The sequence below is a fragment of the Sorghum bicolor genome, chromosome 1 (assembly GCF_000003195.3).
Source record: "Sorghum bicolor cultivar BTx623 chromosome 1, Sorghum_bicolor_NCBIv3, whole genome shotgun sequence".
Taxonomy (NCBI): Eukaryota; Viridiplantae; Streptophyta; class Magnoliopsida; order Poales; family Poaceae; genus Sorghum; species Sorghum bicolor.
Window position 1 is genome coordinate 68,883,173 of NC_012870.2, and position 14,156 is coordinate 68,897,328.

Genomic DNA, 14,156 nt, shown 5'->3' on the forward strand with positions numbered 1-14,156 from the left:
GCGAATTTCTTAGATCCTTAGGGATTCTAAGAATCCGGATAAAAAGTTTTCGATTCTAGTAGATTTTAGCGCAGACACAAAATCCAATAAAAATACATTGGATTTTGTTTTTAATCCAGATTCTTAAAATCCTAAACGATCCAAACGGTACCTTAAGCTCGAGATAAACCATTAGTTATTGTTCATTCCTCCAGCCAATAAACATAAACATTTAACGTATTACCAACCATGTTCAACGAAACCAAAGCCTTTGCATTATAAAAAAATCTGGGCCCATACAACAATGCAGATAAGCTTGCTGACACTGAGCAATTCTGATCAAGACATGGAAAAAGAAGTATTCTCTCCTATTATTTCCTCAACCCGAGGCTGGAAAAAATAGTACACCAAATTATCTGGAAAGAAAACATGGTACTGACAGCTCTTCGTTAGACAGATATTGATGTGCCACGTCTCAATTCCCCGTGATAGCTCTTGGGCACAACATCACAACAAATGCATCCTGGAGCTACGTCTTTCTGTCAGCTGAGCAAGTATGCTTCTTCTTCTGTGTAGAAGTACATTGACTTCAGGAAAAGTACATGGGGCTTAGAGAAATGCCCAGACTATTTCCGCCTTTCTTCATTGAACCTTTCGAAAAATGACTTCGAGGCCTCGTATGTGGACCAACATATCGCAGCTGCAGGTGCATGGAACAGCATTCTTGGCTTCCATCCCCTCATGAGCCCGGAATACCCATCTCGCTTTATGATTGTTCTGAACACATCACCTATTGAGCTGCTTGAAAAGCGCTCACAGCCACACACACCCTGGATCACCAAAATGAGTGTTACTATCTTGATGAAACTGAAAGCAGGTTGATTGAATTCACATTCACAAATATAAAAAAATAAAACCTTATAGAAACCATCCACAGTAAAACAGAATATACTCCCCTCCTTCCCAAAATAATAACTTGTATAGGTTTAAATTTGTCTTAAAAAATAGCATTCTACAAAAGCATGGGACACTACCTCCTAATGTGGAAGCTAATCACGGGTGCATGCAAACTATAACTACCAAATCCAAAGAGATATCCTCCGGGAAAGGAAAGGAAATGAGGGTAAATATGTTTGCCAACATTTTTAATCTGTGAGAAAATTATTTTGGCATGCCAGCTGCGCCTTTCCTATTGATTTGCACCCAACCCAAACCAAGAAAGATTTATGATTCACTTAATGGTGCATTTGCACTTGATAACTTCCGTTAGAATATGAAACACTATAATTTCAGTATACAATTGAAGAATTAAATGAAAAACAGTTAAAACAATATTCAAGCAAGGTCACACTTCTCAGGTTGTTTTCATGTTCCTTTCATGTGTATCCATTTGTTTCTCTTTTCTTATATCATGTTTAAGCTGGCAGAATCAATGTAGATCATGGAAGCTAGCAAAAGATAAAGACAAACAGAAGGAGAACATGTGGTATTTAACAAAAATGTTCAACTTAAACATAGCCAGACAATCATAATCATAACATTTAAAGTTCTTCAAACACACACCGCAAATGATATGACAACCAAACAAAGGAGTAGACTAGACAGAGAACATGCAATCAGTGGAGACTGCAATCTAAAATTCTAATTTGACATCACGTTAAGTATAAACTCTATATGTGATGTTATTCAAACATATTTGAAGGCCCAAAGTTTGAACTACAAAGTTGCTGATGTGTGTGGTTAATGATTTCTAGGAATTTACACTTTGATTTTCAGCACAAATTTGCAGGTCAGCTCTAGGTTAGAAAAGGCGCTAGGCGGTGACCCATCGCCTGCCTAGGCGTTTTTCTAGGCGGTGGCTAATACATGCATAAATACTTAAAAGAAAAGGAAAAAAAAAAGGAGATCAGTGGCCATGGAATAGGGAGAAAGAGGAGAAGCCGAGAAGGCCCATTTAATGGCCCAACTCTCCCACATTACAGCCTCTCCAGCATCTCTCTCGCCTGCATCTGTCTGCGCCAGCCGCCGCCAGTTCCTCTCCCTCTCCTGCATCTCTCTCTCACCTGCATCTCTGTCTGCGCCCGCCGCCGCCAGTTCCTCTCCCTCTCCCGCAACTCTCTCTCAGTCCGTGCCTGTCGCCACAGGTTCGTTGCCCTCTCCCGCATCTCTGTCTGCGCCCACCGCCGCCGGTTCCTCTCCCTCTCCCGCATCTCTCTCTCTCTCTCTCAGTCCGCGCCCGCATACACCCACGCCCACTGTCCGACTCCGCCCGAGGCTGCTCCTCCCCCACCAGCCCGACGTCCCTTCCTCCTCCACCGCCTAGGTACCACCTGCCCCCCTAGGCAAGGAGGTACCCTTCCGCTCAGCGTGGAGGCGTGCCTAGGCGAGCACGGAACAGCGCCTTGTTGAACACTAGGTCAGCTATTGGCATGTGCTATATCATCTCTATAGCGTCAAACAATTATACCTATTGCTTTGACATTGATTTCTCTTAATTCTTATATCCAAAATTGACACAAGATGAATCTAGTCCTTATATGGACATGTGGCTCGGACTCCATTTGGAACACAAGATTTTTCCCGGAATACTACGTTTTTCTTGTGAAATTCCTGGATTCCAAACAGGCCCTCAGAATTACATCTCACTCTTCAGTGGCGGCAACACTAAAAATGTTTTGTTACTATGTCACTAGGCTTCCACAGTGGTGCCACTGGGCATCCTTAGATTGGTGATCACCACTAACAGATCAAAGGAACACAAAAGGCTACTAGCTTCATTGCACAATTGTTTCCAATAATCTTGGAGATGAATAGGATAACTAGATCCTATAAGAGATCCCTCCTTTTTGGTGGGTAAGCCATCAGAAATCAATCAAATCAGCTCTAATATTGTTGCAGAGCATTAAAAATCAGAGCTTTGATCACATTGCAAATCAAGTGCACTAGATCTTCACCTGACACTGTAGCTGCGTCTTGACAACATCGAAGGGCGTGGTGACCGCCGCGGCAAGTGCCCCTGCTGCGGCCCCAGCGGTGGCGTGTACGGCGAGGGACTCCTCATCGGCGGCCATGTCCCCGAGCATCCGCTTGGCCGCCTCGTAGGTTGCAAAGTGGACAGCGGTGTAGGGTGCGTTCATGACCACGGTTGTCCGGTAGGAAACGAAGAAGGCGCCAGGCCCCTCGTCGCGCAGCACGGTGCGGATGCAGTGCCCTACGCCCGTGTAAGGGCTGCTGGTGAGCTGCAGCCGCTGCTTGACGGTGTCCATAGGCGTGAAGACCGCATCGCTGGCCACGGTCGCGACGACCCCGGAGGCGGCGTGCGCGGCAGGGTTGTTGGGGCCGAGGCGGTCGGTGAGGGCCGACTTGGCGAACTCGTAGACGGAGAAGTAGACGGCGTGGGCGGGGCCCGCACCGAGCGCCATGGCGGGGAGTCCCCGGTAGAGGGAGAGGGCGCCGCCCTCGCTGGCCACGGCGTTGCGCAGGACCGCCCTCAGAGACAGCGCCGGTCGGCAGGGCGGCATGCTGGCCTGCATGTGGGTCTTGAGGGTGTCGACGGGGAACATCGCCGTGTGCTCGACGACGCCGGCGACGGAGCCGGCGAGCATGTACTGCCAGAAGCGGAGGCCATCGTGGGTGGCGTCGGGGACGGCGGGGGTGCTAAGCACCGGATTGGGAGGGTGGCCCTGTGGGGTCGTCGGGTCCTCAGCTGCGGCGGGCAGGAGGCGGTCGGGGGTGCGGAAATCCGCAGCCATGGAAGGCGGCTGCGGCAGGGCTAGGGTTTTGAGCGGGGAGCACGGGGCGAGGCGATTTGAGGGGAGCAAGGAGCGCACGAGGAGAAGGAGGAGGAGAAGGAAATAAAGAGGAGAGATTTGAGGGGAAGGAGGATGTCGCCATTCAGGAGGAGGGGACGGCGAGGAAGAGGAGGTGGTGGTCAAATCGATCTCGCTGCATCCTTCCCGTTCCGGCCTCCTTTCGCAGTCTCTTCCCCCGGTTTTTCTCGTTTCGAGCAATCTGGTCATTCCGGCCTCCGAGCAGCTACGTCCCGGCCATAGTCTTCTATATTTTTAATTTGATTTGCTATGTTTTAGGCCGTTCGTTTGTTTTATAAACTGTATTTTTTCGTCTAGCTAATGGTGTTTCTCTCCTATGATAAATCAGCAAGCAGTATTTTCAGTCATAACTTTTTAGACCAACGAACAAGCTTTAAGTTGACTGAGACTCTAAATTATTTGAAAATTTTATTTTACTAATTATTATTATCAAAAACTCTGTTACGCATTTGTCGTGCTACGTCGTCACGTGTGACGCCTCTTCTCGACCGGCTCTCTCATTTTCTCCATCTCCGACAGACTTAGGAAGGGACATGAAGGAGGCAAGCGGGCTTGACGATGGAGATGAGAGGCGGAGCATATGACGAAGGAGACGACCAAACAAGGTTAGGGCAAGGGGACCATTGCTATGTCGACGTTGGGGAGGGGAAGAAGGAATGTGCTGAGGGTGCGCTAGGTTTCACCAGGTAAGACATTACCACGACACGAAGGGATTACATGTTCTCTAAATATACAACTTATAGCGTGATATCGAGCTCCGATAAAACCCTGCTGCATCACAGTAGGGTCACGTCTAAATGCGCAACGTCCTATTATTATTTGGTTTAATAAGCAGGACGAAGTTGGATTTTGTTTCTGTTGCAGAGATCAGGTCGTGGTCTAGTCCTGTTTTTGTAATGGCGACTAATTTGTCCATTTTATATTGGGCGCTTTGACCTGGCTAACCAAGTTTTTTATTTGGAAAGGAGAAGCCCATTTGTGAGTGCCATTCGTACGTGTGTGATGTGGCTTTGCCTTTGGAAGAAAGGGCGAGGAGAAAGGCAAGTCCAACACGAGGATCGCAGGTCAACATACAACAGCACCGAATTTGCAGGGATCCACAGTTCCACACGCCATCGACTTCACGAACGGAGACCATATGATCTGATATACTGTACAGGTTAGTGACGCAGTGGGTTGTTAACATGCTAATGCTGCATTGATATGTGAGACATATCGGATGTTCCTCCAGGAACGAGGGAGGGTAAAAATATGCTACCATACAGCCAACACAACACGGTGGCTATTTGGGAAAAAGGAAGGAAAAAAAAGGAGGGCAGTGGCGGCCTAGTCGGTAGTAGTTGGTAGACGCAACAGCCGCTCTCCAAAAGCGGGCAGAATATTCAACCTGGCAAAGAGATCTTTCCCTTCCCCTTTGCTGTGGAATCTGCGACATGGCATCGTATTATGCCCCGACAGACTCTAGCATATGATGAGTTGCGATTGCAACTCCACATCAACACTCAGAATCAAATTCAATTACATGATGCAAGCCACTGGTCACAGTGTAATTCACAATTGATCTTCCAAGAGTAAAACAAGTGACCATCATAAAGTCACAACCATTTAAAAGGAATCTGTCAATTTCAAGCAAGTTCTCAATTCCACAACACCATCATATTGGAATGGTTCCACCCCAGCATCCAAAGCAGCACGTAGCAAAATTGCGCAACAGCAGCTCTATTTCAGTTAAGTGAAGCTGTCTTCTAATGTGAGATTCACATTCTGAAAATGGCTGATGCACAAAGATCGTAATAGAGAGGAATTGCAGAAAAAGGAGCTCCATGTTTTGAAAAATAGGCAACGGAAACATAAATATAAACACTTTGCAAGATTCCTTCTTTTGCCATAGCTCATGAAAAACAGTTACATTACTTTCCAAGCTAAAAGAATGGCAAGAAATGGAGCAAACTACCAGCATTCCGAATGATAATTTGTTCCTCTATTCACAATAAAGTCACATCACATTGCTTTCATTATGTTCTCACAAGAGTGATTCATCTGCCTTCCATTGAACAGATTTCTAGCCTTCCAATTCCAAAGGACAACAGAGAATCAGCTATTGGAGGTCTAAGTCTTATCTTCTCTTGCCCACACCCAGAGCACAAGCATCAAGTCGCAAAAAAAACTATCAGCATATCGTAGCCCTACAAGTTCATTCGACAGAGAGATTGTATGATTCAGATTGTAAGATCATCTTTGTGCAGAAGAGTTCGCAAGCAGCAAGATAAGTTAAATTCATAACAAAGCATGTGAAACCAGTCTGTTTCATGGTTCCAAATCCAACCAATCATTTGCATAATAACATGTTTATCTAGATAAACATACTATCAACCCTCTAAACAGTGTAGATTTGTGATACAGCATTTGCAAAAATTAGCAGAACGGATGAAGGTGAGGATTTTGAAAGTGAACATCAACCTCATGGCACATTTCATGGTGATTATGGTACATGTTCAAAATTATAAAAATTTCACCAGAACTCTTGTTGCATTGCATGGCATTCAAAAACTCCATCCATAGCACGATATAAGTCCCACTTTCATACCTAGTAAGCAAAATGTTGAGTAATAATGTAATATATTACAGAATTGTAACTATTTACATAGATCAGTAGATTATGGAAAGCAGGATTATATTTATTATTCTGCTTCCGAGGTGGACTAATGTTTTAAAATGTTGGGATTAGTTTTATAAGGAAATGCAGTTCTGAAAAGGAGACAAGAATTAAATAGCTCACCACATTTGATTGACTATTACTCGCATGGTGAGATAATATTATTTATGTACATAAATCATACCTAGGTTTTATTTCAGACTTCAGACTGATGCACACGTTATGTAAGTTTGAGACAAAATGATTCCATACTTGAAAACAATGAATTGTGTCATGACATCTCTATAATAATAGTGCAATGGTGCCATTTGGACTGAAATAATTGTTGACCAGCAACTATTTTGGCTACCCCCAAAAAAAGTAAGAGAAAGAAAAGAAACCTAATTACAGGTAATATATGAACCTGTTGATTGTAACTGCAATCACTTGTCCCAGTGAAAGTTCAACCAGATACAGCCCAAAACTAACACAAAGGATAAGATACATGTCTCATTGGCAGTACCTGTACTTTGGCAAGAACAAAGATTCATCCTGCTGTCAAGTCCATACCATACATGTGCTTAACTGTATGACTGCCAATAAAATTTCTTGAATGCCCACCTTCTCAATGGTATACAGAGGCGTATGTGCCTTGACCATCTCTATTATAACTTACGTGACTTCTTGTTGCAGGAACAAAGATAGTCTGGACAGATGGATGAGCAAGTTATAAGGTTACATTTGATGAATGATGACACTCAGAACATGCTAAGCAAGTAAAGAAACTCTAGAAATTTTCATCAGACACCTGTAAATTGCAAAACTACCTTTTCCATTTCAGAAGGAAAAACAACAGCATGTTTCTTATTACGACTGGCCAACTGCAGGTAACTAAATACTCTGCACTTCTGCAGTACTGAAGACCTTGGTATATTACTGCTAGAATTGAAACTTGTTTACAAGTATAAATTACTACTCATTGCACCCATCATGTAAAGTTTAACACCATATCACTTGGGCTGGTTGTACTAGTAATTGATAAATGCACAGAGCAAATATAACATGTAAATAAAAAGGGACGGATGCAACGAAATCACTCACATACACCAGGTTGCTAGTAGAGAATAGGAATCATTTAAAAGTGAATACATATCTCTTAAAGTTACCTTAATGCGTTGGGGCAAACCAATCCAAAATTCCAGGTTTGGAATGGCCTACAATATAAGAAAAGAGTCAGACAAGTGGTTCAAAAGAATCATGAAGTGTGATGGATGGAGTGGGTTCCTAAGTTAACTGCTCGCAGAAATATGAGCACAATTGAAGGCTGATCTAATCATAATTTCAAGGGAATGTTCATTGTTTACAAGGGGAGCTATGATTCACTTGTAGCTTTTATTAAAAAAAATATTTGATTTATTGATAAATTTACATTCTTTCTTCGTAGTTTGCTTTACCGCGGTTGTTTAATTAAATGCATTTCTTTCACAATCCAATTAGAAATAGGGAAACCCAATCAAACAAACCAATTTCCACCAAATCAAAGTAGAATGGTCAAAACAGTTATTTCATAGCCAGGTGGACCTTGTTGTCCACAAGCAAACAACATTTTCACTGCAGATTGATTTTGGTAAAACTTGAGTACAGTTCAACATTTTGAGGAGCAAGTTGTCTCTAAATACTGGGCTCAGCCACAGTCCAAATTTATTTTGAAATCCTGCCTTGAAGAGTTAGGCCAACTCAAGACTAATACAAATTTTAACAAACTATTAGTATAAGTTTTATTGAGCCCATTCCTCTGGGAACATTAATGAAAAGTTATGTAGCACAAAGTTAGGACCAAATGGTTCAGGAAACAAAAAATATTTAGAATAACCATCAATGCGCACACGCATGCAGATGTATGCGTGAAGTGGTAGTTGGGTTAATGAGATTTTCCATGTAACTCTAGTGATTGAAGCTATGGATCGGAGCTTATTGATGAGAAACCCTGAGAGTACAACTAGCCTTACCAAGCAAATAATATCATACTCCATATAATTTGACATAAAACGAATGAGGCATATAAATGGAGGACTCTTGAGAGACAAGCTCTACCTCTACAGAATGAATGCCAAGGAAATAGTATCTGTAAACTGCTCCAATCAAAATGTACCCTCCAAGAAGGCACAGAATTCTGCAGAAAAATTATATATTAATCAAGCTGAGAACTGCTAAAAAGAAAAAAATGTGAAACTCTGCGATGATGGGAACTCACAAACAAGACTATAGTTTTGTATTAAAAAGAAAATGGGCACCCAAATTCAAGGTGAAATAGACATAAACCAGGGAGGTTAAGGGTGAGCTAGGTTCAATTTCTTCCTACTGCAGATTAATTGGCTAATATAGCAGGTTCTAGGTTCACATAATTATATGCAGCTCAAAAGAACATACGTCATGAACAAAGTGCTTAACCATCTCCAGCCACTTCCAGAATCAGAAACAGACCGTGCACAACCAGAAGGGTGTTTAAGTGTTGTAGCCTGTGAGGTACAATTATGTTAATGTCTTAAGGAAACAAAATTGCTGTAGAAAACTGCACCATTGGAATTTTTTTGGTACCCACATAATCACAAAGACCAGATACGACGAATTTGTCTGGTACCTATGAGTGAGAGGAAATAAAACAGCAAGGTAAAATAAGAGGTGACAGAAACAAATAAAACAATAAACTTCAAGGAGATGTAAATGAAAAAATCTACTCACTTGGGCTGCAGTTGAATCGCAAATAACGGAAACAGAAATAGAACACTTTGATGAGAACATCTTAACAATGATACCCTTTTGAGGATTACTCTCATCTATTCTTTCCCCAATGAAACAATAGTCATGTTAATTTGCGACGTTGATACAGAAAGAATAGTTCTGAAAGAATTTTATGTCATTCTTACCAACTAGAGATATATGGGATTTAGATAAACTCCCAATAGTTGTGCAGACATCATACCCTGCAGACAGAAAAATGCAGGTTAAAGTTACATTTACACACACTAAATTTTTTTACTGATATTTGAAAAATGGAAATGGTGGACACCAATTGTCCCACAGGTACCATTCCTGATACACAATTAAGGAAATAATAGGGAAAGACTGCTGAAAACATATCCAATCAGGACTCAGGAGAGAAAAAAAGCTACCTCGAATATAATTTGACACAAGTGCACTGCACTGAGTTCCACACCTCAGTGGACCACCACAGTCCTATTATGTTACATAAATAGTTTGATTATGGTACATAAATAGTTTGAAAAAAAAACATAAATAAAGTGACAAATAAGAAAAATATAATCTCTAACAGCACCCAATGCAAAGGTACGGAGGAGCCTAAACTATTAAAAAATAACGATGTTTCAATCAGTTGGATCCCATGGTCTAAAGTTTAGTTAGCACTTGAGGCTCCAAATGGGTGGTCTAAACTCTAAAGTGATGTCTAAACTGTAGCCCTTAACTTTAAACTATTAGCTCATTAGACCACACAACTGAGCTAAAGCGTTCTAAAGTGTAGCCCTTAACTTTAGACAACTAAACTTTAGACCATGAGTCCTTGGCATGACAATTTTTCAAAGAGACAAAGATTATTTAATAAAAGACTGTCACCTAGCAAATGAATAAGCTAATTGCAAAGATGAAGTGAAGTATCACTTATAATGCGCCAATCTTCCAGTGATAAAACACATCCTTCATCAAATCTTACTAAATACAGCTAGTGAAGTTACTATTGAAACAGTGTCCATAAAAAAGAATACACACACAAAATAGCAAATGAGAAGTAAATAAATTGTGCAGTATAATATAAATCCTATTTATAATACAATCAGGAAAGGCTGAGATAAACTCAATATAGATCTAGATAAAGCAATGCAACAACGGATGATGCTTTGCTCATTCAGAGCGAGCATGGAAATTAAATGCTGAAGTACAGGCGTGAGTACCAAGTGTGCAAATGACCCGCAATGAAAATCCTAGAGAAAACCTTGAACATCTTGCGTTTAACTGATGAAATAGCTAGACCAAGAAAGTATACCTCACAATTAAGACACATAGGTGGGTCAAAGTTGAATAGCATTTCATCGCAAAGCTGCATGTACGGCACAAACAAAACTATCATTAGTGGAACACCAAACCTTAAAAGTCTCCAGAAAGAGAGTGTGTTTCAGGAAAGTCAAGGGTCTATTTTCAGTTATTAACCAGCTTAAGTATGCCAGTATATGCGATACACAACAAAAACCAACCTGGAACCAGAGTACGGAATCATTCACAGCCACCTTGTAAAACCTGAAAAAATTATTATGGGACACACTCAACATAGGTAAAAATGTGATTCTCCAGAACAAAATATTTCTAACACATGAGAATACAAGTATGCAACACATATCTGTTGACTGTTGAGGCTTGAGACACCCTTCTCTGATACCGAGATTAATTATATACAAAAACAATGCCAGGTGACGCGTCACTAACTTCAGTTCAGCAACAACCAAGCTCAGAACTCAGGAGGAGCATTTCGAGAAACACGGGAAGGGCGTCTCCACGAGAATAAGAGATCACGACCATCCACCACTAGGCAAGAGGAGGACCCGAAGTAACCGCGAGGTGCGAGGAGGCGGGGGCGCGGGGCTCACCCCCTCCAGAAATGAGGTCGCGGCAATCCCCATCCCGGTGGACGCAGGGGAGCACTGCTTGGTACACTGGTCTTATCTTATAATATATAGTAGTTCGTCATGTCTACCTACGTCACGTACCCGTCCTCGCTGAGCACGCCGTGGCGGTGCGCCGGCGTCGGCGCCGCGAGGTCGAAGCTGTAGAGCTCGCCGCCTCGCTCGACGGAGAACTCGCAGGAGCCGCCTTCCCCCGCACCGGTGAGGCCGCAGCTGCAGGCGGCCGCGAGGAGGAGGTGGATAAGGAGAAGCGGCGGCAGGCGGGGCCTCGGAGGCGGCATTCGCAGCGGCGGCGCAACCGAGGATGAGCGGCGGGAGCGTGTGAGCTTTTTCTGCTTGTGGCTGGGCGACGAGTGCAGAGCGCGCTGTGGAAGCGAGGAGGGGCGCCCTTTTGGCGTTTGTTCCGCATCCCTCGTCGTCAGTCACGAGGCTCAACTGCTCAAGCATCGGTACTCCGAGACCCGGACGATTCCTTGGCCGGCCTCGGGGCTCGGCCGACAGCGGCAGCGTCGCCATCCGTCCTGCGGCGCGGCCTCATTCCTTAGCCTCGGGGCTTTCTGTCGCGGCCTGTGTCGTGTAGTGTGTGTGACCGTGTTGTGTGAATTGTCAGAGCACGTTAAAGTTTCTGCAATTTCAGGGAGCAAACGCGCGAGCGCGACCTGATGCTTTCTGTAAAAATGATACACCAATATTAATTATTATCTCTACAAAGCCAGACTTTCTCGAGACGATTTATTATTTGGCATACGAAGCCGCAAGATTGGACGTGGAAACGATCAAACGAACACATCATGATCCGGCCATCTAACGGTGCATCGAGCTCTTCCTTCCCGCGACGGCAGCGACGCTCTCGCGGGCAGCAGCAGCAGCAGCACCGACCGCGTCCGCACCGCGCGGCGGCGGCGACGAGCCGCTCTGCCCGCCGCCGCTGCCGTCGTCGCCGGCGTCGCAGTAGCCCTTGAGCATGTCCCCTTCCTGCGGGGTGAAGCCGATGATGGACAGCATGTTGTCGGCGGCCCAGCAGCTCTGCTCGATGACGCGGATGGCGCGGCAGCACCCGGGCCCCAGGAACGCCTCGCCCTTGATGAAGAGGATGATGATCTCGCCCGTGCACGACTTGATCTCCACCAGCGCCTCCCAGCACTGCTGCGCCTCCGCGCCCTCCAGCCGCTCCGCCAGTGCCGGCAGGCCCCGGACCGAGTGCGACGACGACGACGACGACGGGGCGAAAGCCGTCGGCGGCGTCCGGTGCGCGGCCGTCGACGCGACGAGCAGCGCCAGGCAGGAGAGCACGGCCGTGGACAGGCGGGAGAGTGCCATGTGCTCCAGTAAGAGTAAAACTTAGGACGATGAACGAAGGTTAAGATATTTCGATAGTTATAATATGTAGCCTGAGACTGTACTTATAGAAGGTGGCAGTAACTGCAGGCAAGCCAAGAGTCACAATTAGTTTCAGAATGTGTAAAGCCACGCTTTTTAATCTCTCTTTAATGGAAAAGAAGTGGGCTGTAATTAAATAAATTATACTCTAATATAATGGAGTATTGTCTCTGGCAGTAATGTAAAATTCTATCGTGCCATGGAGGCATGCATGGAGCCACGGCACGCACACAGAACTTCAGCGGACACAGTCATATGCTCATGCCGGGTTATTTTCCAATTTTATGTGTTTTGATTAAAACCGCCAATTTGATTTTCAAGTTTGAACTATAAAAATCGGATACAGAACGTGTCCTCCTTACTGATTTCAAAGGTCGTTTTTTATTTTGTAAACACTTTATATCTATCTTTTAAAATAAAAATATGAAACCAAATTTACTTCTAAAAACGTTATATATATGTTTGTGATTTATCTAGAATTTTTTTTCTATTGTTCGTAGCCATACTTAAAGTGAATAAGATCCAGAATAAACAACAGATAGATAAATAACATTTTGAGGAAAACAACTGGTATTAGTTTCATATTTTCCTATGATTAAAAATAAATTTGTTATGGATGTTTAGAGATCAAACTATATTTTTATTATGTCTGAAAATAGAAAAACGCGTTAGAGGACCTTCAATATCCAATTCCGTAATTTAAGGTTGAAAACGAACTTATACCTAATGGTTATGATTGGCATTAGCCTAATTATATCAAAAGTTTGTATTACAAAAGTAATTACATTAAATTTGTATTTGGAAATACTTTCTAATGATCAAACTTTTGTTCCTATAAATCTTATATTGTCTTAATATAAAACCCCCACTAGAGAGTTTTTCTTATCTCACTTCGTGCCACGTCATCAGCACACATCACCTTAGAAGCCACTAAGCGCTTCTCCTCCATTGTTATTCTATACAACGTTTCCATTTTGCATCTTCGTGGAAGAGAGAAATCCAATCGTGCTTACCTTACTGTTTCTTTAACTAAGCACTTAAATTCCACTCCCTCAACTGTTCTCTACGTAACTCATTCAATTAATCATGGCAAGATAACTAGCAGCCAAGCATCTATGATGGCAATATTGTGGAGGATTGCACTGAAACGGTGATAGAAATGGCTGCTCATATTACTGTGCAGCCTCAATACCACTATATATATATATTTCTCACGCTTCTTCCTTTCCCAGCATTTTGCTACGCCTGCTCCTCTCTCTCTAAAAAAAGATGGCCCATATCAAAGCCTTGTTTAGTTCCAAATTTTTTTTTGGTTCGGGACACCGTAACACTTTCGTTTTTATTTAGCAATTATAGTTCAATCATGGACTAACTAGACTCAAAAGATTCATCTCGTGATTTATAGGCAAACTGTGCAATTAGTTTTTATTTTCGTCTATATTTAATACTTAATGCATATGCCGAAAGATTCGATGAGACGAGAAATTTTAAAAAGTTTTTTATTTTTGAGATGAACTGAACAAGACCCAAAGTTAAAAGCTCATGCTGCTCGTGCTCGCTGCACTGAAGGTGATCGGCCCATATCTGAAAGAACATATGCTGCTCACTGCATGCAGCAGGCAGCGATGCCCACTTCTT

At 43.2% G+C, this 14,156-nt stretch overlaps 3 protein-coding genes and 1 long non-coding RNA gene across 9 annotated transcripts; 1 reads left to right on the forward strand and 3 right to left on the reverse strand.

Moving 5' to 3' along the window:
• LOC8084025 (uncharacterized mitochondrial carrier C8C9.12c) lies at positions 230-4,167 on the reverse strand. The gene is made up of 2 exons (XM_002467974.2): positions 2,934-4,167; positions 230-809 (listed from the first exon to the last, which is right to left on the reverse strand). The coding sequence occupies exons 1-2, from the start codon at positions 3,996-3,998 to the stop codon at positions 606-608; spliced, it is 1,269 nt and encodes a 422-aa protein (XP_002468019.2). The 5' UTR covers positions 3,999-4,167; the 3' UTR covers positions 230-605.
• LOC110430225 lies at positions 817-5,976 on the forward strand. 2 transcript variants are annotated; one of them, XR_002447552.1, is made up of 4 exons: positions 817-2,395; positions 4,329-4,495; positions 4,775-4,968; positions 5,041-5,976. It is a non-coding gene; the product is annotated as an uncharacterized LOC110430225 (long non-coding RNA). The 2 variants fall into 2 exon arrangements; XR_002447551.1 differs by having other exon boundaries at positions 817-2,123.
• Positions 5,669-11,632, reverse strand: LOC8081119. Of its 5 annotated transcripts, none has more exons than XR_002447548.1 (13): positions 11,223-11,632; positions 10,713-10,755; positions 10,505-10,558; positions 9,618-9,681; positions 9,372-9,428; positions 9,187-9,281; positions 9,047-9,085; positions 8,875-8,963; positions 8,539-8,617; positions 7,611-7,658; positions 6,968-7,150; positions 6,326-6,396; positions 5,669-5,995 (listed from the first exon to the last, which is right to left on the reverse strand). XR_002447548.1 is itself a non-coding variant. In XM_002467975.2 (11 exons), the coding sequence occupies exons 1-11, from the start codon at positions 11,417-11,419 to the stop codon at positions 7,070-7,072; spliced, it is 846 nt and encodes a 281-aa protein (XP_002468020.2). In that variant the 5' UTR covers positions 11,420-11,632; the 3' UTR covers positions 6,732-7,069. The 5 variants fall into 5 exon arrangements, 1 of the variants encoding a protein (XP_002468020.2); XR_002447547.1 differs by having other exon boundaries at positions 6,270-6,396; XR_002447550.1 differs by lacking the exon at positions 6,326-6,396.
• LOC8081120 (egg cell-secreted protein 1.2) lies at positions 11,770-12,458 on the reverse strand. Its single transcript, XM_002467976.2, has one exon. The coding sequence runs from the start codon at positions 12,456-12,458 to the stop codon at positions 11,943-11,945; it is 516 nt and encodes a 171-aa protein (XP_002468021.1). The 3' UTR covers positions 11,770-11,942.

Coding starts and splice junctions, on each gene's coding strand:
- LOC8084025 (XM_002467974.2), bottom strand. CDS start 3,998: ATGACCAGATTGCTCGAAACGAGAAAAACCGGGGGAAGAGACTGCGAA. Junction 810..2,933: donor AGACGCAGCTACAGTGTCAG/GTGAAGATCTAG, acceptor TTGGTGATCCAG/GGTGTGTGTGGCTGTGAGCG.
- LOC8081119 (XM_002467975.2), bottom strand. CDS start 11,419: ATGCCGCCTCCGAGGCCCCGCCTGCCGCCGCTTCTCCTTATCCACCTC. Junction 9,682..10,504: donor CTATGTGTCTTAATTGTGAG/GTATACTTTCTT, acceptor GTAACATAATAG/GACTGTGGTGGTCCACTGAG. Junction 9,282..9,371: donor ATCCCATATATCTCTAGTTG/GTAAGAATGACA, acceptor GGGAAAGAATAG/ATGAGAGTAATCCTCAAAAG.
- LOC8081120 (XM_002467976.2), bottom strand. CDS start 12,458: ATGGCACTCTCCCGCCTGTCCACGGCCGTGCTCTCCTGCCTGGCGCTG.